This window comes from Hyla sarda, chromosome 1 (assembly GCF_029499605.1).
Source record: "Hyla sarda isolate aHylSar1 chromosome 1, aHylSar1.hap1, whole genome shotgun sequence".
Taxonomy (NCBI): domain Eukaryota; kingdom Metazoa; phylum Chordata; class Amphibia; order Anura; family Hylidae; genus Hyla; species Hyla sarda.
In genome coordinates, this window is record NC_079189.1 from 81724028 (window position 1) to 81749388 (window position 25361).

Consider the following 25361-nt stretch of genomic DNA (forward strand, 5'->3'; position numbering starts at 1 on the left):
GCCGTACGGAAGTTATGTGGGAACATACATTTCCCATTGATTTGCATGGGACTTTAAACAAAAACCCCGACCCTCACAAATGGGGGTAGTTAAGGGTTAAATTAACTATCCTATATTTTGAGTGGACATATAAGTAACATGTGACCAAGTATTATCAAAATATCTCCAGCCGTTTGGAAGTTATGCAGTAACATATATTTCCCATTGACTTGTATGGAACTTTAAACATAAACCCCGCCCCTGGCAAATGGGGGTGAGTAAGGGTTAAATGACCTATCCTATGTTTGTTGTTGACATATAAGTATGATGTGTGCCAAGTTTCATGTTAATATTTTTAGCCGTTTGGACGTGATGCTGGAACATACATACATACATACACACACACACGTTGAGTTTTATATATATAGATTAGCCCCCCCCACCATTACTCAGGAGCTGCACTCACTTCAGCAGGTGAAGATCATTCAGTTACCATAAGGATGCTGTGATCAATGCAGATCATAGCATCTAAAGGAAAAATGTCAGATGTCAGTGAGTTCGGTGGGTCCAATGAGTCTCACACAGAATCTCCAGTCTTATTGTACTTTTTGCTTAGGCAGGCTGTACAAGTCAGTAGTACTAATCAGTACCATGTTATTACATAATACTGAACAGTTCATTGTACTCTAATGATTCCATATAAAAGTGTAAAAATTAGTAATATTTTTTTTAAAAGGTATACAGTGTATAAAAGCCCCACACACGCGTGCACACACAATACAACATTTTATCACCAGCCATTTTCTCATAAAAAAAAAAGTTAACAAACTAATGAATATAATAAACATATTGGCCCTCATTTACTATTGCAAACCGGACATGTTTTGTCGGGTTGTGCACCAGATTCTGTCGCATTGCGCCAGAAATTCTGTCTGTGCCAGATTTTGCGCCAGAATTGAAAAAAGCCTGACCAACTCTCCATTTTGCTAAGAAAACCCAAAAAAGGGGTGTGGCCGCCAGGAAAAGGAGGTGTGGTCTCCGAAAAGGGACATGTTCCCTACATTTTCACAAAAACCCAACATATTTACTAATGTTTCCACATAAAATGTGGTGAATTTGAGCTGAGGAAAACCAGACAGATCAGAGCATGTGTAAAAAAAAGCAAAATGTAGGGAAAGTGGAAAATGTAGGGAAACCTTAGTAAATACCGTAGAAAATTAATTGTAGGGAATTATAACCCACAAAGAAAACTACACAACACTCTTAGTAAATGAGGGCCATTTGGTATTGTCACATGTCCGAACTATTAAAATATCCAATTTATGATCCTGCACGGTAAACAGCGTAAGGGTACATTCCCATGTGCGTATTTTCTACTGCAGTTTTTTTTTGTAGCAGATTTTGCTGCCCATTGAAGTCAATGGGCTGCAAAATCTGCAGCAGCAAATATTTGAAAAAAATATGCACATGTGAACACACCCTAAAGGTTAAAAAAAAAACATACAACTGAATAGCTGATTTTTTTTTTTTTTAAGAAAAGGCAATGAAAAAAGTCCTATCAAAACCAAAATATGACAGAAAAAATTACAGATAATGGCCCCAAAAAATACCCCTTATACGAAAAAATATAAAAAAAAAGTTTTAGGGGCAGAATAGTACAATAATAGAGAAACTATGTAAATATGAGTATTCATTTAATCGTGTTGATCTACAGAATAAAGATTCCATGTCAGTTTTACTAGAAAGTGCACTGCATAATAACAAAAACACTCCAAAAGTTGCTGAAATGTTTTTTAACTTTTTCTAATTTCCCCTCATAAAAAATGATTTATTTTGCTTTTCTGTCCATTTTATGGTAACATACAAGGTGTCATTGCAAAGTTAAATTGGTCCTGCAAAAAACAAGGCCCTCATATGGGTCTGTGGATGGAAAATTTAAAGAGATATGTCTCTGACAAATTAGGAAGAAAAATGAAAATTGACCAGTAAGTAAGGGTGCATTGGTTGTCCACTTACTGACAGGTTTTCTAACAGAGTCCAGCTGATCACTTGGGGGGTCAAAGCAGGGGAACACTTTGAGTTCAGCTTATTTATCAAGGCATATTATTGTGCAAAATATTGTCTGAAGCTATTAAAGAAAAATTGAGAGTAGGTCTATTTTTGAGTGAATTAAAGGGGGAGTATTGAAAGAAGGTCCATTATTGACTGAATTAGGGTATTTCCAGACTACAGATTTGTAGCTGAATCTCCGCTCGCAGAATTCAGCGAACGGAGATTCAGTCTGGCAGCCAGCGGCGGCGGTAGGAACGCGCGGCACTGCCCCGTCACCATTGATGGCTATGCAGTGCTCACGGACTTCCGCGAAAAGAATGAACATGTTCTTTCTTTGCACTGAACAATTTCAGCGGAATTGTCCGCTGCTGAAAATCTGCAGTGTGAATGGGTCTCGCGCAAGACCCATTCACCCAGATGCTAATGTTCACACTGCGGAATACATGTGGAAATTCCGCAGTGTGAACATACCCTTTATGTGGAATATTGAGAGAAGTTCCACTATTGACTAAATTAAAGGGGAGCGGGGGAGGTTGATTATTGACTGAATTAAAAGGGGAGAATTGAGAGAAGGTCCATCATTGAGTGAATTAAAGGGGGGGTATTGGGGAAAGGTCCTTTGACTGGATTAAAAGGGAGAATTGAGAGAAAGTCCATTATTGACTAGATAAAAGGGAAATAATTGAGAGATGGTCCATTATTGGATGAATTAAGGGGGGGGTATTGAGAGAAGATCCATTATTTAATGGATCAAAGGGGTTACTCAGGCATAGAAAAACAGAGCTAATTTCTTTTTTTTTTTTTTAAACAGCATCACACCTGTCCACAGGTTGTGTAATATTACAACTTGGTACCATTCATTTTTAATGGAACTAAGCCACTATACCACACACAACCTGAATAACCCCTTTAAGATTTATGCTGTTTCCTACAGACTATTTTTTGCTATCCTTTTTTTTGTCTTTTAGATGGGAACTTTTTTCTCTAGTAAAGTGTTGTGAATCTGTAACATTTTAGATTGTTTTCTGTAATCCATCTCCATGACCTCCAAAGCACATCATATCTTCCAGGGCAGCGGATTCATTTTGTTTGGTTATATAGATATGCCTGGTTGTACTCTGTAATTCCCCCAAGGGGGTGAAGGCATTTGTCATAGCTTGGTAAACTCGACAGAATTGTTCCTGTCTTAGAATTTAGAGGATTACATCTTAAAAAAAATCAATTGTGTTCACAGCTTAATGTATTGACCTCACTGTTGATGGCAAAATGACCACCTGTAAAATAGCATTCTCTACGTAGAGCAAAACCACATGAAGGCAGAAGCCATGAAATGGACCTAAATGTGTCTATTCACTGGTTGGAAATCAAAACGACTTCTTGGTTGGACACGCAAGCTATTATAATGGAGAAGGGTCCACTAAAGGCTTGTTTATGTCACATACTGACCTTATGGTACCATTAGGAGCACATCATAGATCGTCGTGATAAAGGAGCCTGTCAGTGTTTCATGCTGCTCATTGTTTAGTGACCGGTTTCTTTAAAGTACATTGAATAGGAAGAGACCTACCCTGCTACGGACCTTCTATAGCCTTTCTATAAATCTATACACCACTCTCATTGCTGAAGGTTTAGTTGGTTCAGCACCAGGACCCCCACTGGTCAAGACTTCTGACAGGTCACTATGACATATTTTTACTTTTTACTGTGTGTACATGCACCGTGGTTCTGGCAAACAACTGTACTTGCAGATCACCAATCTGACAGTCCTCTACAATACTCTACACTACTATAGTATGTAAAACAATAGTTTTGCAGTGTGTTGTATCAAAAGATTAATATACACGTTCAGTAGGGGGGGACTAAAATATTGTAACTTTTTTTTACAAATAATAAGAAAACTAAAATAATTTCAAGCGCACCTATCATATCACAGAAAAAAATAATGCATATATCTATGTATATATATATATATATATATATATATATATATTAGGTAATGCAGATATTCTTTATGTCTTTTTATGTGTCTAACTTTTGTATTTGGCTAACAAATCTCTCTGTTCTGCTGCTCACTCATTCTGACATCCACTGCTCAGGAAGGGGTGTGTCCAAGGCAAGCATTGAGCCCGCCCTCACTCACCATGCATTCACTTTCTCCCTGAGTCTGCTGTGCTGTGCTGCGTTTCTTCATCCAATCACTGTAGGCTGCTCTACAACCCCCTCCTCTCTGTTTTAATGCTGCAGTCTGATAGGACAGGAGTGAGTACATAGGAGGGATAGTCCCACACTCAATTAATTGACTCTGTCCCTGCCTGTGCTTCAGCTGGGACAAAGATGATGCTGCTGCCAGACAGGATTATGTTCTGGATGGTATAGGGACCCCTAGTGGTCTTTTTTTTATAAGCCATGAAGTATATTATAAAGGTTGATGCATTACCAAAATGTACAACATATAAAACATATTTGATTGTGACAGTGCTCATTTAAATTGAGTCATCCCTTTCATCAATTTTTCATAAAAAAAAATCCCACTTAAAAATAAAACAGATTAACACATTTGGTATGCAGAAATGGCTGAACTGTTAAAATATGATGTTATTGATCCCAAATGGTGAACGCCATAAATAAAAAAATTTGGGTCACCTCACTTCCCAGAAAAAAAACTATAAACAATCCCTCAGACAGTCCAAAAGTTAGAAAAACAAGCACTTTGTAAAGTTTTTAATTTTGTTGACATAGTAAAAAAAAAAGATTTATAAGGTTCTGCTAAAAAAAACTTTTAGGGGTTGCTCATATTAGAGCCTAAGGATATGATAGAATGGGCACAATGTAATGCCAAGTTTGTATTTCAGTGGCTGCTTTACAAGAAATGTGCCATTCCTTCAGAAAGATTGGTCTAGAATTCAGAGAACAGTAAAACGCTTTTCGTCTGACAAGATTTTGTTACTTATCTGGAAAGGGGTGTGGTAGAGGTAGAAATTATATTACTTTAAAGGGGTACTCCGCTGCTCAGCTTTCAGAGCAGACTGTTCCGAACACTGGAGCCGGTGCTGGGAGCTCGTGAAGTCATATTCCTGCCCCCTCATGACATCACGCCCCGCCCCGCAATGCAAGTCTATGGGAGGGGGCGTGCCAGCCGTCACGCCCCCTCCCATAGACTTGCATTGAGGGGGCAGGTCGTGACAGAAGAGGGGGCGGGCTATGACGTCACAAGCTCCAGACGCCGACTCCAGTGTTCAGAACAGTTTGTTCTAAATGCTGAGCAGCGGAGTACCCTTTTAAGTACAATGTTATACGCCAAAAAAGTGGCAGCATTTTGGTGAACTATTTTACCATAAAGTAAGCTAATTTATAATTGATACAAACTTAGACTAAACAGTGCAAACTTCAAATAGAAAGACTACAGATGTGATTTCCAACAGCATTAGCCATTGCGAGAAATCTGGTCCATTTGCATAGTGTCAAAGTTTACACTAAGTAGATATTAGTAAATGCCCCACTTAGTTTTTGTTTGCTTTTATCTACAATCCTAAATCTGGATTTAATGTATTTTTATTTTTGAAAGTTTCCAGGCTGGGGTGAACAAAAAAGTGTACTGACCTGCTTTCATTCCTCACTGCTGCTGCTCTGACAGTGTCCGGTCCAAGCTGCTCACTCCTTCCGGCTCTTTGTCTGGACACAATGAAGTGTCCAATCACTGGCCACAGAGTTGACCCATCCCAACCATTGACAGGATGAGCAGGGATTTCCTTGCATTTTGACTAGGAAATAGTGAGCAGCATGTACCGGGCACAGTCTGAACAGCAGCAGCAGGGTATCGGGGCAGATCAGTCTGTTTTTGTGTGTTTTCAGCCAAGCCTGAGCACTTTTAAAAATAAAAATCTATTGCTGGACAACCCCTCGAGGAATCTACTTGCCCACTTTTATTAAACTCCTAGAACTATATATTAAACAGGAAACATAATGAATTGCTTGCTTGGTGTAATACAGATGAGGAGATCAATAGAATGCACTTAGTGGGAGTATAAAATCATGTCGCTGCTGTTGCAGTAAATTACGACTTCCATATTTCCACTCTCTCTGCCGTATGCTATATTGATTCTGTGATTAATACAGATAACTATGAATTTCCTAAAATGCTGCACAAGAAAAATGGCGCCCGTGTCCTTACAGTGCATACAGCACTACTCTATGAGATCCTTGAATAAACAAGCATGCTGTACGACAGATGTGGTCCATGCTTCCCCCGATCTACACAGTGGAGGTAATTGTAGCCTGGCAATTATTAGTAATTATAATCCTGATGGTGTAAGACACTCAGTGCTACGCCTAAGACTAAAACTATGTGTAAATCAGTAGTTGTTATTGGCACCAAATTACAGTGTCTAGTAATTGTGTAGAGAGCTAATAGAGCGGATTGTGCGCTGACAATATCTTCACTATTAGATGTTTCATTGTTTATAAGCTTTTGTTTTTGTCTTCTAATGAAAGATAATGATCAAGTGTGTGGGAAGCAGCTCCGTGCAGTGGCTTAACAGGCTTTCCTAGTGCAGTGTTGTTCTTAATTTGTCATCTTCTTTTGGGTAGAAGCAATTCGGTGAGCCGACAGTACCACAAATGAAGTAACATAATATTGTTGCATACTTTTGTACTCCAGGGGAGTGAGAAGTAATCATGGCGCCCTGTAGTAAACATTGGGTATGATCCCAGTTCTGAAAGCAGAGTGTGAGGTCATGACTGAACACATATACACAGATACTCATACATACTGGGGGAAATGTATGAAAGATTTTACCCCTGTTCTGTGTGTATTTTTTTGCGCAAAATTTTGTGCAAGCCCTTTTTTTGCGCATTTATTTGCACACATTTTGGTAGAGCATGTCCTCCAGATGTGGCCTAATCGTGGTACCTTGGAGTGACATCTATAGTACACATGGATTTATTAACTGCGTACTTTTCCTTTACACCAAAAATGTTGCCGCAAGAGCTGTTTTTTTTTTGCGCAAATATAAGCCATCTTGGACTTAACGTAGCAAGATGCTCTAAATCATCGATTCTTTTTTCCAAAGAGTGGATTGAGGAGATTTCTACATTTACCCACAATTTATGAAGCTCATTGCGCTTGATTGATAAATTTTGCGCTTCTGCACATAATTTAGAATTTGGGAAAAGGGGTAAACTGCTTCTACCATACACAAATAATGATACATGTCCCCCACTGTATACATTCTCTGTGAGACAGTGACAGGAATGATCAGAGATTGCTTTATTTTTCCAAGGTGCCTGTTGTATGTGGACACCAGGAAAAGCTAGGTGAGATATGGGGAATCCAGGATATAGCTAAAATCCTGAATGAAAATAAGCTTGCTAGGGAATTTAGTAAGTCCTTTTATTGGGCCTGTATTTCTATGGGGGGTTTAGTAGTGGGGTCTTTTATCCCTTTCCTGCGCCAGTCCAGACTTTCAGGTTGGCCCCAAGTCAGCACAGGTGCTGAAGCCGATTAATACTTGGCTTACAAGGTGTAACAACTTCTGTACTGAGTGGCTGTTAAAAACAAGTGGCTGTGAAATGAGAATTGGAGTCCTGAGGTGGACAGCTTCAAAAAAGGGACCTTTACATTGTTTAAAGGGGTATTCCCATGGAAAACTTTTTTTTATAAATCAACTGGAGCCATAAAGTTAAAGTTAAACAGATTTGTAAATGAGTTCTATTAAAAAAAATCTTAATCCTTCCAATACATTTTATGGGCTGTATACTACAGAGGAAATGCTTTTCTTTTTGGAATTCTCTGATGTCATGACCACAGTGCTCTCTGCTGACCTCTGCTGTCTATTTGTTTATTTCCTCTGTAGTATACAGCCCATAAAATGTATTGGAAGGTGACATCAGAGAAATCCAAAAAGAAAAGCATTTCTTCTGTAGTATATAGCCCCTAAAAAGTACTGGAAGGATTAAAAAAATTTAATAGAAGTAATTTACAAATCTGTTTAACTTTCTGACACCAGTTGATTTGAAAAAAAAAAAAAAAGAGTTTTCCACGGTAGTACCCCTTTAACACATTTCTGGTGACTGTTTTGTTGGGAAAGAAGATTTTGTGTAGCTAGCTCTGAAAAAGCAACATTTATTTTGAATTAAGGGTTTATTTCTTTTGTTACTCAAAAATAAAAACAGGAGACCTGTTTTAAAGATTACTACTGTGTCCCTGTCTCTGACTGCTTTTGCTGCTATTTGACTGGTTCTATGAAGCTAATCTCCCACAGTATGTATACTCACACATATACACTGATTGTTCAATTTATTAGAGACACCTGCTCTTTTTGGAACTTCCCTGTATGGAAATTATTAGACCTGTACCCCAATGTTCAGTATGAGATCCAATGAACACATTTTCTGTGGATCAGTTTCCGTGTGAATCCATTTTTGCTAGAACATTTAGTGATCTTAGCGACTTGGGACAAAGCATGGTCATCAGTGCTAGATTAACCGGGATCAGGATTTCTAGAACTGGATATTTTGTGGGGTTTTCTCACAGATACCTTGTTGGGTTTTGTTGTGTTTAGAGCATACCAAGAGTGATGTGATCAAAGGAACATATCCAATGATAGGGGATCATGTAGGAATAAATAACTATATAAAAAGGGGTCATAGGAGGATGTCAGGTGTGTTACGCCGAGCGCTCCGGGTCCCCGCTCCTCCCCGGAGCGCTCGCTACACTCTCCTCACTGCAGCGCTCCGGTCAGTTCCACTGACCCGGGGCGCTGCGATACCGCCTCCAGCCGGGATGCGATTCGCGATGCGGGTAGCGCCCGCTCGCGATGCGCACCCCGGCTCCCGTACCTGACTCGCTCTCCGTCAGTCCTGTCCCGACGCGCGCGGCCCCGCTCCCTAGGGCGCGCGCGCGCCGGGTCTTTGCGATTTAAAGGGCCACTGCGCCGCTGATTGGCGCAGTGGTTCCAATTAGTGTTATCACCTGTGCACTTCCCTATATCACCTCACTTCCCCTTCACTCCCTCGCCGGATCTTGTTGCCATCGTGCCAGTGAAAGCGTTTCCTTGTGTGTTCCTAGCCTGTGTTCCAGACCTCCTGCCGTTGCCCCTGACTACGATCCTTGCTGCCTGCCCCGACCTTCTGCTACGTCCGACCTTGCTTCTGTCTACTCCCTTGTACCGCGCCTATCTTCAGCAGCCAGAGAGGTTGAGCCGTTGCTAGTGGATACGACCTGGTCACTACCGCCGCAGCAAGACCATCCCGCTTTGCGGCGGGCTCTGGTGAAAACCAGTAGTGACTTAGAACCGATCCACTAGCACGGTCCACGCCAATCCCTCTCTGGCACAGAGGATCCACTACCTGCCAGCCGGCATCGTGACAGTAGATCCGGCCATGGATCCCGCTGAAGTTCCTCTGCCAGTTGTCGCTGACCTCACCACGGTGGTCGCCCAGCAGTCACAACAGATAGCGCAACAAGGCCAACAGCTGTCTCAACTGACTGTTATGCTACAACAGTTACTACCACAGCTCCAGCAATCATCTCCTCCGCCAGCTCCTGCACCTCCTCCGCAGCGAGTGGCCGCTTCTGGACTACGACTATCCTTGCCGGATAAATTTGATGGGGACTCTAAGTTTTGCCGTGGCTTTCTTTCCCAATGTTCATTGCACTTGGAGATGATGTCGGACCAGTTCCCCACTGAAAGGTCTAAGGTGGCTTTCGTAGTCAGCCTTCTGTCTGGAAAAGCCCTGTCTTGGGCCACACCGCTCTGGGACCGCAATGACCCCGTCACTGCCTCTGTACACTCCTTCTTCTCGGAAATTCGAAGTGTCTTTGAGGAACCTGCCCGAGCCTCTTCTGCTGAGACTGCCCTGTTGAACCTGGTCCAGGGTAATTCTTCCGTTGGCGAGTATGCTGTACAATTCCGTACTCTTGCTTCAGAGTTATCCTGGAATAATGAGGCACTCTGCGCGACCTTCAAAAAAGGCCTATCCAGCAACATTAAAGATGTTCTGGCCGCACGAGAAATCCCTGCTAATCTACATGAACTCATTCACCTAGCCACTCGCATTGACATGCGTTTTTCCGAAAGGCGTCAGGAGCTCCGCCAGGATATGGACTCTGTTCGCACGAGGCGTTTCTTCTCCCCGGCTCCTCTCTCCTCTGGTCCCCTGCAATCTGTTCCTGTGCCTCCCGCCGTGGAGGCTATGCAGGTCGACCGGTCTCGCTTGACACCTCAAGAGAGGACACGACGCCGCATGGAGAATCTCTGCCTGTACTGTGCTAGTACCGAACACTTCCTGAAGGATTGTCCTATCCGTCCTCCCCGCCTGGAAAGACGTACGCTGACTCCGCACAAAAGTGAGACAGTCCTTGATGTCTACTCTGCTTCTCCACGTCTTACTGTGCCTGTGCGGATGTCTGCCTCTGCCTTCTCCTTCTCTGCTGTGGCCTTCTTGGACTCCGGATCTGCAGGAAATTTTATTTTGGCCTCTCTCGTCAACAGGTTCAACATCCCGGTGACCAGTCTCGCCAGACCCCTCTACATCAATTGTGTAAACAATGAAAGATTGGACTGTACCATACGTTTCCGCACGGAGCCCCTTCTAATGTGCATCGGATCTCATCACGAGAGGATTGAACTTTTGGTCCTCCCCAATTGCACTTCTGAAATTCTCCTTGGACTTCCCTGGCTTCAACTTCATTCCCCAACCCTGGATTGGTCCACTGGGGAGATCAGGAGTTGGGGGCCCTCTTGTTCCAAGGACTGCCTAAAACCGGTTCCCAGTAACCCTTGCCGTGACTCTGTGGTTCCTCCTGTAACCGGTCTCCCTAAGGCCTATATGGACTTTGCGGACGTTTTTTGCAAAAAACAAGCTGAGACTCTACCTCCTCACAGGCCTTATGATTGTCCTATTGACCTCCTCCCGGGCACTACTCCACCCCGGGGCAGAATCTATCCTCTGTCCGTCCCAGAGACTCTTGCCATGTCTGAATACGTCCAGGAAAATTTAAAAAAGGGCTTTATCCGTAAATCCTCCTCTCCTGCCGGAGCCGGATTTTTCTTTGTGTCCAAAAAAGATGGCTCTCTACGTCCTTGCATTGACTACCGCGGTCTTAATAAAATCACGGTTAAGAACCGCTACCCCCTACCCCTCATCTCTGAACTCTTTGATCGCCTCCAAGGTGCCCACATTTTTACCAAACTGGACTTAAGAGGTGCTTATAATCTCATCCGCATCAGAGAGGGGGATGAATGGAAAACGGCATTTAACACCAGAGATGGACACTTTGAGTATCTGGTCATGCCCTTTGGCCTGTGCAACGCCCCTGCCGTCTTCCAAGACTTTGTTAATGAAATTTTTCGTGATCTCCTATACTCCTGTGTTGTTGTATATCTGGACGATATCCTGATTTTTTCTGCCAATCTAGAAGAACACCGCCAGCATGTCCGTATGGTTCTTCAGAGACTTCGTGACAATCAACTCTATGCCAAAATAGAGAAATGTCTGTTTGAATGCCAATCTCTTCCTTTCCTAGGATACTTGGTCTCTGGCCAGGGACTACAAATGGATCCAGACAAACTCTCTGCCGTCTTAGATTGGCCACGCCCCTCCGGACTCCGTGCCATCCAACGTTTTTTGGGGTTCGCCAATTATTACAGGCAATTTATTCCACATTTTTCTACCGTTGTGGCTCCTATTGTGGCTTTAACCAAAAAAAATGCCGATCCCAAGTCTTGGCCTCCTCAAGCGGAAGACGCCTTTAAACGGCTCAAGTCTGCCTTTTCTTCGGCTCCCGTGCTCTCCAGACCTGACCCATCTAAACCCTTCCTATTGGAGGTTGATGCCTCCTCAGTGGGAGCTGGAGCTGTCCTTCTACAAAAAAACTCTTCCGGGCATGCTGTTACTTGTGGTTTTTTTTCTAGGACCTTCTCTCCGGCGGAGAGGAACTACTCCATCGGGGATCGAGAGCTTCTAGCCATTAAATTAGCACTTGAGGAATGGAGGCATCTGCTGGAGGGATCAAGATTTCCAGTTATTATTTACACCGATCACAAGAACCTCTCCTACCTCCAGTCTGCCCAACGGCTGAATCCTCGTCAGGCCAGGTGGTCTCTGTTCTTTGCCCGATTTAATTTTGAAATTCACTTTCGGCCTGCCGATAAGAACATTAGGGCCGATGCTCTCTCTCGTTCCTCAGATGCTTCTGAAGTTGAACTCTCTCCTCAACACATCATTCCTCCTGACTGCCTGATTTCCACTTCTCCAGCCTCCATCAGGCAAACTCCTCCAGGAAAGACCTTTGTTTCTCCACGCCAACGCCTCGGAATCCTCAAATGGGGTCACTCCTCCCATCTCGCAGGTCATGCGGGCATCAAGAAATCTGTGCAACTCATCTCTCGCTTCTATTGGTGGCCGACTCTAGAGACTGATGTGGTGGACTTTGTGCGAGCCTGCACTATCTGTGCCCGGGATAAGACTCCTCGCCAGAAGCCCGCTGGTTTTCTTCATCCTCTGCCTGTCCCCGAACAGCCTTGGTCTCTGATTGGTATGGATTTTATTACTGACTTACCCCCATCCCATGGCAACACTGTTATTTGGGTGGTCGTTGATCGATTCTCCAAAATGGCACATTTCATCCCTCTTCCTGGTCTTCCTTCAGCGCCTCAGTTGGCTAAACAATTTTTTGTACACATTTTTCGTCTTCACGGGTTGCCTACGCAGATCGTCTCGGATAGAGGCGTCCAATTCGTGTCTAAATTCTGGAGGGCTCTCTGTAAACAACTCAAGATTAAATTAAATTTTTCTTCTGCATATCATCCTCAATCCAATGGACAAGTAGAAAGAATTAACCAGGTCTTGGGTGATTATTTACGACATTTTGTTTCCTCCCGCCAGGATGACTGGGCAGATCTTCTACCTTGGGCCGAATTCTCGTATAATTTCAGAGTCTCTGAATCTTCCTCCAAATCCCCATTTTTCGTGGTGTACGGCCGTCACCCTCTTCCTCCCCTCCCTACCCCCTTGCCCTCTGGTCTGCCCGCTGTGGATGAAATTTCTCGTGATCTTTCCATTATATGGAGAGAGACCCAAAATTCTCTCTTACAGGCTTCTTCACGCATGAAGAAATTCGCGGATAAGAAAAGAAGAGCTCCTCCCATTTTTTCCCCTGGAGACAAGGTATGGCTCTCCGCTAAATATGTCCGCTTCCGTGTCCCTAGCTATAAGTTGGGACCACGCTATCTTGGTCCTTTTAAAATTTTGCGCCAGATTAATCCTGTCTCTTACAAACTTCTTCTTCCTCCTTCTCTTCGTATTCCTAATGCCTTTCACGTTTCTCTTCTTAAACCACTTATCATTAACCGTTTCTCTCCCAAATCTGTTCCTCCCACTCCTGTCTCCGGCTCCTCGGACATCTTCTCCGTCAAAGAGATTTTAGCTTCAAAAAAGGTCAGAGGGAAAACCTTCTTTTTAGTGGATTGGGAGGGTTGTGGTCCAGAAGAGAGGTCCTGGGAACCTGAGGACAATATCCTGGACAAAAGTCTGGTCCTCAGGTTCTCAGGCTCCAAGAAGAGGGGGAGACCCAAGGGGGGGGGTACTGTTACGCCGAGCGCTCCGGGTCCCCGCTCCTCCCCGGAGCGCTCGCTACACTCTCCTCACTGCAGCGCTCCGGTCAGTTCCACTGACCCGGGGCGCTGCGATACCGCCTCCAGCCGGGATGCGATTCGCGATGCGGGTAGCGCCCGCTCGCGATGCGCACCCCGGCTCCCGTACCTGACTCGCTCTCCGTCAGTCCTGTCCCGGCGCGCGCGGCCCCGCTCCCTAGGGCGCGCGCGCGCCGGGTCTTTGCGATTTAAAGGGCCACTGCGCCGCTGATTGGCGCAGTGGTTCCAATTAGTGTTATCACCTGTGCACTTCCCTATATCACCTCACTTCCCCTTCACTCCCTCGCCGGATCTTGTTGCCATCGTGCCAGTGAAAGCGTTTCCTTGTGTGTTCCTAGCCTGTGTTCCAGACCTCCTGCCGTTGCCCCTGACTACGATCCTTGCTGCCTGCCCCGACCTTCTGCTACGTCCGACCTTGCTTCTGTCTACTCCCTTGTACCGCGCCTATCTTCAGCAGCCAGAGAGGTTGAGCCGTTGCTAGTGGATACGACCTGGTCACTACCGCCGCAGCAAGACCATCCCGCTTTGCGGCGGGCTCTGGTGAAAACCAGTAGTGACTTAGAACCGATCCACTAGCACGGTCCACGCCAATCCCTCTCTGGCACAGAGGATCCACTACCTGCCAGCCGGCATCGTGACAAGGTGCATGTAATGGATCTGGTGCTGCTGTCATTACCAGAGGTACCGAGATACGGAAAGCACAATGCAAGTATGAACAGGTCCTGAATTATATATATTTTTTAATATAGTGCCTTCTTGATCTCCAAAGTGGACAATTAAAAAACATGCCATATAATTTTGGTATTTGACATGATGTGGTGCACATCATGTCAAATACCAAAATTATATGGCATGTTTTTTCATAATATGCTATTCATAATATGGCAAAAAGTATGTGGAAACCTGACTATCAACCCCACTTTGAGACTGCCAGATGTGGCATGTGCTTGTGAATCATCACTCAAGAAAATGATGACTGTTTAAAAGAAAACGGTCAGTCTGTTCACCCACACTGAACCAATACTCTGGGTTATAGTTTGGTTGAACAGGAGTCCTTCGAGGGGTCACTTACTAAAACACGTCTAGTAGGTCCTGAGATATGGCCCCCAGAAGATCCACTGCTAAATTCAGTGAATCGTGCGCAGGAGGTGGGGCTCCGGACGCTCAATTATTATTCATTATCCACATCCTTGTGAAGTGGAGTCTCACCTCCTGTGTGCGATTGACTGTATTTAGCAGAGGATCTTCTGGGGGACATATCTCAGGACCTACTGGACATACTTAAGTAAGTGACCCCTTTTTACCCAAATTATAACCCAGTTTATTGGTTTAGTGTGGGTAAGCAGGCCGACAGTGTTCCAAGGGTGGCATGCTATACATCACTCCAGCTGACACTTGGCATTGATATGGTGATCGTTTACCTGTATCTGTATCTCGCCCCCTGAGGAAGCTGGATGGAGCAAAACATATGTAGGGGTTTGGCATGTCCCTGGGTAAGGCTTCTTCATCTGGTACTGGCTATTATTTGTCTGTTTCTCTCTGCTATTATACTCACCATTCTGGTTCATTATTTTTACTCTTGTTCTAGCATGTCTGTCTATAGAGTTAGTCACAGCCTGCCCTGCTATATGCTCTTCATGGTGTTATTCTACTGTGCCACTATCATTTTATGGATGTTTTAACAATTTGTACTATTCTAATAAAGACTTTGTCTGTATGACTATATTTATTGTCTTTGGCTAGTATTTATCCTTTGGTGCAGAGATTTCATGTTGCATTACTAACAATCATTTACCTTGTAGTGGTCAGTCCCTACAGGATGTTCTTTGGAGTATACTGTATGTATCTGTACCTTCTTGACCATAGAGATTAATTTCATGAGGCTCCTGACTCACAGTTCTTGTACTTGACTTACACTCTTGACTCACTTCCACAATTTGTTGCATCACTCACTAGAGAGTTCAAGAGAATGGACGATTTTACTCCCCATTCTCTTCAGCATTTGGTGGCCCCACTTTATAAGTTTGCATGGACTACTGCTTTGTATTTGAGTTGTGTTACTGTACCATTTTACTGTAGATGCTCAGATGGGAGCTGACTCTCTTTTGTGTGCTCTTGCTAAAGCACTAGTACTAATTTAACCATGATCTCAAACATGTGCCTCTATTTCTTTTACAGCTATTTTAATCAGAATTTTGTAAAATACATTGAGATGCCAGAGAATCTCTTTAACCTTTGTTTTTCCACATTATGAGTGTTAATCTAGACTGATAAAATAAAATAAAAATAAAAATATGTATAACACCCCATTGTCCTAATAGAAAATAAGACAGGACTCACAAATATGTAATTAATGGGTGGGAGATAGCCTGACCGACGCTACAGGACAGGCAAACCAAGCAATTGCTTGGGGCCCCGAGCTGGCTGGGGGCCCCTGAGCACAGCCAGTGCTTGCCTGTCCTGTAGCGATTAACAATTCTGCTCTTGGAGTTTGAGCTCCGGGCCCCAGGCACCCAAACAAGAGGGCCCCCGAATGTCTGACATTTTCTTAAAATAAACTAATTTGCAGCTTTGGAGTTCTTCTCACCTCACCAAAATCACGCTCCCCCCACCCCCACTGCACTTGGTATCTTCCCTCAGCCCTGACTCTTCTCTCAGCCTTCAGCCGTCTGAGCAGGAGGAGGGGGAGGGGAGAGGAGAGAGCTGTGAGGAAAGGAGAGCACCACAGAGGCTATACAACATGGGGCCTGACTACAGTAGGTGTCCCTGCATATATATATATATATATATATATATATATATATATATATATATATGTGTGTGTGTGTGTGTATAAGCATGTGTGTGTGTGTGTGGATATATATATATATATATATATATATATATATATATATATGTGTGTGTGTGTGTGTGTGTGTACATATGTGTATGTCTATGTACTGTGCCTGTGTGTGTGTTACTACTGTGGATGACTATATGTAAAGTGCATGTGTGTATCTATACCAGTGTTTCCCAACCAGGGTGCCTCCACTTGTTGCAAAAAGACAACTCCCAGCATGCCCAGACAGCCAAAGGCTGTCTGGGCATGCTGGGAGTTGTAGTTTTGCAACCTCTTTAGGCATCCTGGTTGGGAAACACTGATCTATTCTATCTGTGTGTGTATGAAGCATGTATAGTATGTAATGTGTACAGTATGTATGTATGATGCTTGTATAGTATGTAATGTGTACAGTATGTGTGTGTATGAAGCATGTACAGTATGTAATGTGTACAGTATGTGTGTGTATGAAGCATGTACAGTATGTAATGTGTACAGTATGTGTGTGTATGATGCATGTACAGTATGTCATGTGTACAGTATGTGTGTGTATGAAGCATGTATAGTATTAGAGATGAGCGAACTTACAGTAAATTTGATTAGTCACGAACTTCTCGGCTCGGCAGTTGATGACTTATCCTGCGTAAATTAGTTCAGCCTTCAGGTGCTCCGGTGGGCTGGAAAAGGTGGATACATTCCTAGGAAAGAGTCTCCTAGGACTGTATCCACCTTTTCCAGCCCACCGGAGCACCTGAAAGCTGAACTAATTTATGCAGGATAAGTCATCAACTGCCGAGCCGAGAAGTTTGTGACGAATCAAATTTACTGTAAGTTCGCTCATCTCTATATAGTATGTAATGTGTACAGTATGTGTGTGTATGATGCATGTACAGTATGTAATGAGTACAGTATGTGTGTGTATGAAGCATGTACAGTATGTAATGTGTACAGTATGTGTGTGTATGAAGCATGTATAGTATGTAATGTGTACAGTATGTGTGTGTATGAAGCTTGTACAGTATGTAATGTGTACAGTATGTGTGTATGAAGCATGTATAGTATGTAATGTGTACAGTATGTGTGTATGAAGCATGTATAGTATGTAATGTGTACAGTATGTGTGTGTATGAAGCATGTACAGTATGTAATGTGTACAGTATGTGTGTGTATGATGCATGTACAGTATGTAATGTGTACAGTATGTGTGTGTATGAAGCATGTATAGTATGTAATGTGTACAGTATGTGTGTGTATGATGCATGTACAGTATGTAATGTGTACAGTATGTGTGTGTATGAAGCATGTATAGTATGTAATGTGTACAGTATGTGTGTATGAAGCATGTATAGTATGTAATGTGTACAGTATGTGTGTGTATGAAGCATGTATAGTATGTAATGTGTACAGTATGTGTGTGTGTGTATGATGCATGTACAGTATGTAATGTGTACAGTATGTGTGTGTATGAAGCATGTATAGTATGTAATGTGTACAGTATGTGTGTATGAAGCATGTATAGTATGTAATGTGTACAGTATGTGTGTGTATGAAGCATATACAGTATGTAATGTGTACAGTATGTGTGTATGATGCATGTACAGTATGTAATGTGTACAGTATGTGTGTGTATGAAGCATGTATAGTATGTAATGTGTACAGTATGTGTGTATGAAGCATGTATAGTATGTAATGTGTACAGTATGTGTGTGTATGAAGCATGTACAGTATGTAATGTGTACAGTATGTGTGTGTATGATGCATGTACAGTATGTAATGTGTACAGTATGTGTGTGTATGAAGCATGTATAGTATGTAATGTGTACAGTATGTGTGTGTGTATGATGCATGTACAGTATGTAATGTATACAGTGTGTTGTGTGTGTATGGAGCATGCATGTACAGTATGTAATGTGTACAGTGTGTTGTGTGTGTATGAAGCATGCATGTGCAGTATGTAATGTGTACAGTATCTGTGTGTGTATGAAGCATGTACAGTATGTAATGTATACAGTATGGTGTGTATGTGTGTGTATGAAGCATGCATATACAGTATGTATTGTATACAGTATGGTGCGTGTGTATGAAGCATGCATGTACAGTATGTGATGTATACAGTATGGTGTGTGTGTGTATGAAGCATGCATGTACACTATGTAATGTGTACAGTGTATTGTGTGTGTATATAATGCATGCAGTGGCAGATCCAGGGGGGGGGGAAACGGGGCAATTGCCCCTTCCCGTGCGTGCGCCCATTGGAAAGCAATGCGGAGGAGCGGAGCAGCGAACAGGACATGCGCTGGCCAGCATGGTAAGTGACCAGCGGCACATCAGCTTCAGTGCTCTGACCACCGCTCCTCCAGTCCCGGGACCTACTGCTATGGTGGCCGGACAAAAGTAGCAGTGGTCAGAACACTGAAGTATGGCAGTAAACAGGCATACAGCCTCCAGCCATACACTGTATGGCTGGAGGCTGTATGTCTGTGGGGGAACATACTACACCTAATGTGGGGGGACTATACTGCACCTAATGTGGGGTAAACTATACTGCCAACCTAATGTGGAGAACTATACTGCACCTAATGTGGGGAAAACTATACTGCCAACCTAATGTGGAGAACTATACTGCACCTAATGTGGAGAACTATACTGCACCTAATGTGGGGGACTATACTGATGTGGAGAACTATACTGCACCTAATGTGGGGAACTATACTGCACCTAATGTGGGGAACTATACTGCACCTAATGTGGAGAACTATACTGCATCTAATGTGGTGAGAACTATACTGCACCTAATGTGGGGAGAACTATACTGCACCTAATGTTGGGAGAACTATACTGCACCTAATGTGGGGAGAACTATACTGCACCTAATGTGGGGGACTATACTGCACCTAATGTGGGGAGAACTATACTGCACCTAATGTGGGGGAACTGTACTGCATCTAATGTGGGGAGAACTATACTGCATCTAATGTGGGGAGAACTATACTGCACCTAATGTGGAGGACTATACTAATGTGGAGAACTATACTGCACCTAATGTGGGGAACTATACTGCACCTAATGTGGAGAACTATACTGCATCTAATGTGGGGAGAACTATACTGCACCTAATGTGGGGAGAACTATACTGCACCTAATGTTGGGAGAACTATACTACAACTAATGTGGGGAGAACTATACTGCACCTAATGTGGGGGACTATACTGCACCTAATGTGGGAAGAACTATACTGCACCTAATGTGGGGGAACTGTACTGCACCTAATGTGGGGAGAACTATACTTCACCTAATGTGGGGGACAATACTGCACCTAATGTGGGGAGAACTATACTGCACCTAATGTGGGGGAACTATACTGCACCTAATGTGGAGAACTATACTGCACCTAATGTAGGGGAACTACAGCCTAATGTGGGGGAACTATACTGCACCTAATGTGGGGAACTATACTGCACCTAATGTGGGGAACTATACTGCCTAATGTGGGGGAACTATACTGCACCTAATGTGGGGAACTATACTGCACCTAATGTGGGGATGCTGAACCTAATGTGGGGAACTATACTGCACCTAATGTGGGGGAACTATACTGCACCTAATGTGGGGGAACACTGCTAGCCTAATGTGGGGAGAACTCTTCTGCACCTAATGTGGGGAACTATACTGCACCTAATGTGGGGGGAACTCTGCTGCACCTAATGTGGTGGGAACTCTGCTGCACCTAATGTAGGGGGAACTGTGCCACACCTAACGTGGGGGGAACAGTGCCACACCTAACGTGGGAGGAACTGTGCCGCACCTAACGTGGGGGAACTGTGCCGCACCTAACATGGGGGGAACTGTGCCGCACCTAACGTGGGGGGAACTCTGCTGCACCTAATATGGGGGCCTCGTATCGACGTTTGCTCACGTCGCGCTCCCAGCATTTAAGGGCCGGCGTTACTACGTCCTGACGCCGGCCCTAGAGTGTGACGTGCGTGAACATCAGGGGGGGGCTCCATGTCCATTTTGCTTGGGGCCCCCAAATTCCTTCAAACGGCCCTGGAGATAACCATAGCATTTATGTGAAATAACCAATAAATAGGCAATAAAACCAAATATATTATCATATATATATATATATATATATATATATATATATATCCAATGCATGTGTAACCATGATTTTGTAAGATGGATTTGCACGAGACAAGAGATTTTTGCTTTTTCAAGGGCACGCACCACTTTGCAGAATCTAATCAGAGTTATCACAGATGGGTTTATCAGCTTGAAATTTATTTTACATTATCTTGTAACATTTTACTGACTCTTTGAACTTGTAGCTGTTCTAAAGTTATAAAAAAAAAATGCAACTACAGCAATTCGGCTTTGAGCATTATCCCAGAATAACCTTAGCTTTATTTTGGAAGATACTTGTCTTCAATGAAAGGAACATTTTTTTTAAAATCAATTGGTTCCACAAAGATAAACAGATTTGTAAATGACGTCTATTAAAAAAAAAAAAAACTTAATCCTTCCAGTACTTATCAGCTGCTGTTATGATCCACAAGAAGTTATTTTCTTTTTGAATTTCCTTTCTGCCTGACCACAGTGCTCTCTGCTGACACCTCTGTCCATTTTAGGAACTGTCCAGAGTAGGAGCATATCCCCATAAAAAACCTATCCTGCACTGGACAGTTCCTAAAATGGAAAGATGTGTCAGCAGAGAGCACTATGGTCAGACAGAAAGGAAATTCAAAAATAAAAGAATTTCCTTTGGATCATAAGAGCAGCTGATAAGTACTGGAAGGTTTAAGATTTTTATATAGAAGTAATTTACAAATCTGTTTAACTTTCTGGCACCAGTTAATTAAAAAAAATAATGTTTTCTAGTGGAGTACCCCTTCAAGTTATAGGAACATGAATGTTGACATGTCATTGTCCCACCTACTGCTCTACAAACTATTACATCTCATGCCTGCAAGACAAAGTTTCAACGTTGTTCATTGTCTTGCAATGAATATCATTTCTGTTTCAACATACTTTATATATAATATTATAGAAATTAGTCAGACTGCCTTGCATACAGCTAGGATAGGGCAAGTGATGTCACCACACCTGCTGTAATGACATCAGAGATGGGGATTAGAGATGAGTGTACGTTTGAAAAAATTGATTTGCCCGATTTGCCGAATTTTTAGAAAAAATGTGGTTCGATACGACTTTATTTGTGGCAAATCTATATTAAAAATGCCTATTTCTGGACTACAGGGAGCCTCAATAGGGGTATAGAACACTTTGCTTTGTTCTAACGCGCATATGGAGTGTGCTGGGGTAGTGAAATAACTGTTATTCAGTATGACATGTAGATTACAGGCATCGCTTTTAGAATCACTGCCGCAGAGCAGCACAATGACAGAGCCTGGAAGTGGCATCAGTATGAGGAGACCATATAGTGGCTGAATGACACAGCATGGAGGTGTTGGCAGCATGAAGAAACCATATGGTGGCTGAATGACACAGCGTTAAGGTGTTGGCAGCATGAGGAGCCCATATAGTGTCTGAATGACACAGCATGGAGGTGTTGGCAGCATGAGGAGACCATATAGTGGCTGAATGACAAAGCTTGGATGTGGCTGAAGCATGATGAGACCATATAATGGCTGAATGACACAGCGTGGAGGTGTTGGCAGCATGAGGAGACCATATAGTGGCTGAATGACACAGCGTGGAGGTGTTGGCAGCATGAGGAGCCCATATATTGGCTGAATGACACAGGGTGGAGGTGTTGGCAGCATGAGGAGACCATATAGTGGCTGAATGACACAGCGTGGAGGTGTTGGCAGCAAGAGAAGCCCATATATTGGCTGAATGACACAGCGTAGAGGTGTTGGCAGCAAGAGGAGACCATATAGTGGCTGAATGACACAGCGTGGAGGTGTTGACAGCATGAGGAGACCATATATTTTCTGAATGACATAGCCTGGAGCTGGCAGCATCATGAGGAGGCAATAGGGCTTCACAATCCCTAAGATTAAAGGGTGAATTTTGAAATTTCAATTGAAGATTTATGGTGGCTAGTGCTACCATAAAAAATGTTTAGGCTCAGGCCCAGCAGCATCAGTAAACCAGATATTGGCTGAATTACACCGCCTGGAGGTGGCTGAAGCATGAGGAGACCATATACTGTAGTCGCTGAATGACACAGCCTGGAGTTGACTGAAGCATGAGGAGGCCATATAGTGTCTGAATGGCACAGCCTGGAGTTGGCAGAAGCATGAGGAGACCATTGAAATTTAAGATTTTTAAATAAAAATTTAAGATTTTTAAATTGAAATTGAGGATTTTGAAATAGAAATTTTAACTCCCAAGTTTTAGTGTCTTGGGCCCCGGGTGTGTGGGTACAAAGGACCAAATCTAACAAGGAGTCACATGTCACATGGCAGCACATTGACAGAGCCTGGAGGTGGCATCAGTATTAGGAGACCATGTAGTTGCTGAATGACACAACCTGGAACTGGCAGCAGCATGAGTACACAAGAGGGCTTCACAACCCCTAAGATTAAATTATGAATTTTGAAATTTCCATTGAAGATGTATGGTACCTAGTGCTACCATAAATATATATATATAGGTAATGTCCTAGGCCCAGCATCATCACTAAACCATGTAGTTGCTGAATGGCACAGCCTGGAGGTGGCTGAAGCATCAGTAAAACATATATATTGGATGAATGACACAGCCTTGAAGTGGCTGAAGCATGAGGATACCATATATTATCTGAATGGCACAGCCTGGAGTTGGCAGAAGCATGAGGAGACCATTGAAATTTAAGATTTTGAAATTGAAATTGAGGATTTTGAAATTGAAATTTTAACTCCCAAGTTTTATTGTCCCGCGTCCCGGCGTGTGAGTACACAGGACTAAATTTAACAAGGAGTCCCATGTCACATCGCAGCACAATGAGAGAGCCTTGAGGTGGCCGCAGCAGCATGAGAGCCATGCCAACTGAGGGTTGAGTCTGAGGAACCCACCGACTGGGGGTGTCGGATGTCACTTGGGATGAAGTGGATGACCGAGTGAACCAATAAATCATGGCTGCTGGGTTGCTGGTCGAGACATAACTGCTAGCTGACACCAGGAGCTCAGGCCTCTCACTGCGACTCCAGCTGCCACACACCCCTACTCTGCTATGACTGCGCCTGATGAATTTAGGCCTCCGCCAATCCACTGTGCATGTCCTGGCACTACTCTGCCTGACATACTTATTGCGTATATGAGGGGAGTACAATACTCTACTACACTTAAAACAGTATTTGTCTAGAACAGCAGCAGGTGTGTACTATTGGCTGTCACAGTATATAGACCCTTGACAAATTAACAGGTACAAAATAGTACACTACTTAGTTATAGGTATGTGGTATGCACTTATGAGGACAGAAAAATGAGGTACAGTATGCGTAAAATAACGTATTTTAGTAAAACACCCGCCGGTGATAACTTTTGCTATGACTTTCACAGTATCTAGGCCCTTGACAGATTAACAGGTACAAAATAGTACACTACTTAGATGTATGTATGTGGTATGCACATATGAGGGCAGAAAAATGTGCTACGGTACACTTAAAAAAGGATCTGAGTACAAAACCAGCCAGTGATAACTTTTGCTTGGACTTTCACAGGATCTAGGCTTTTGACAGATTAACAGGTACACAATAGTACACTACTTAGATGTAGGTATGTGATATGCATTTATGAGGGCAGAAAAATGTGAGACAGTACGCTAAATAAGCGTATTGGAGTAAAACACAAGCCTGTGATTACTTTTGCCTAGACTTTCACAGCATGTAGGCCCTTGACAGAATACAGGTACAAAATAGTACAGTACTTAGATGTAGGTATGTGGTATGCACTTGTGAGAGCAGAAAAATGCGCTACAATATGCTTAAAATCACTGTATTTTTGTAAAACACCAACCAGTGATTACTTTTGCCTGGACTTTCACAGTATCTAGGCCCTTGACAGATTAACAGGTACAAAATAGTATACTACTTAGATGTATGTATGTGGTATGCAGTTATGCACTTATGAGGGCAGAAAAATGCGGTACAGTAAGCTTAAAAAACTTAGTTTAGTAAAACACCAGCCGATGATTACTTTTGCCTGGACTTTCACAGTATCTAGGCAGATTAACAGATTAACAGGTACAAAATAGTACACTACTTAGATGTACGTATGTGGCATGCACTTATGAGAGCAGAAAAATGTGCTACAGTACAGTAAAAAACAATTAATTTTTGCACAACACTAGCAGTACACAACAGTGCTGCAGCATGAAAAAGCTGTGTACTTAACACAAAATTGCACTCTGTCAAAGACTATTAGGAATGGACTGCTGGGTATTATACCGTCTACAGGCTAGTATAACCAGCAGATGATTTTGTGGAACAAAGACACAGAATTGCACTGAAAAATTATTCCTGCCTTCTCTGCTAAGGTTTATGAAGTTGAGGCAGCTTGTTGAAATGTATGAGGCAACACACAGCTATCTGCCCCTCTCTGTAATACTATGCCGAAGAAAGTGACTGGGAGGTTAATGGCTGCAGTAAAAATCCTTTTCAGTAAAAAAAAAAAACACTGCTCTCTGTCCACCAGAATGCTGATGTGACTAGGATGTGAAAAGCTGCTGGAATGAGCTTTTCTGTGTAACACACACAGCGATGTCCATCCTATCTCTATGCAGTGTAATGAATGATATGACAAGCCGCAAAATGGCTGCCAAATATATAGGGCTGTGACATCGCAGGGGTGACAGGCTGCATCCTGCATGTGATTCAGGGTCATCCCGCCTACTTCCCTTCCCTCCTTGCCTT

The 25361-nt window shown here is 43.2% G+C and overlaps 1 protein-coding gene across 7 annotated transcripts in view; it reads left to right on the forward strand.

Moving 5' to 3' along the window:
* NWD2 (NACHT and WD repeat domain containing 2) overlaps positions 1-25361 on the forward strand; it is a 328260-nt gene that overhangs the window by 230031 nt on the left and 72868 nt on the right. Inside the window, exon 1 of one of the 7 annotated variants that reach the window (XM_056556353.1) lies at positions 14854-14970. The exons of 5 other annotated variants lie outside the window; for them this stretch is intronic. Coding sequence is in view for 1 of the 2 variants with exons in the window: in XM_056556345.1 (XP_056412320.1) it covers positions 15140-15178 (39 nt within the window). In the remaining variant the exon portion in view is untranslated. Of the gene's footprint in view, positions 1-14853; positions 14971-15074; positions 15179-25361 lie in introns of those variants that run through there. One more of the 7 variants, XM_056556345.1, reaches the window with a different exon arrangement.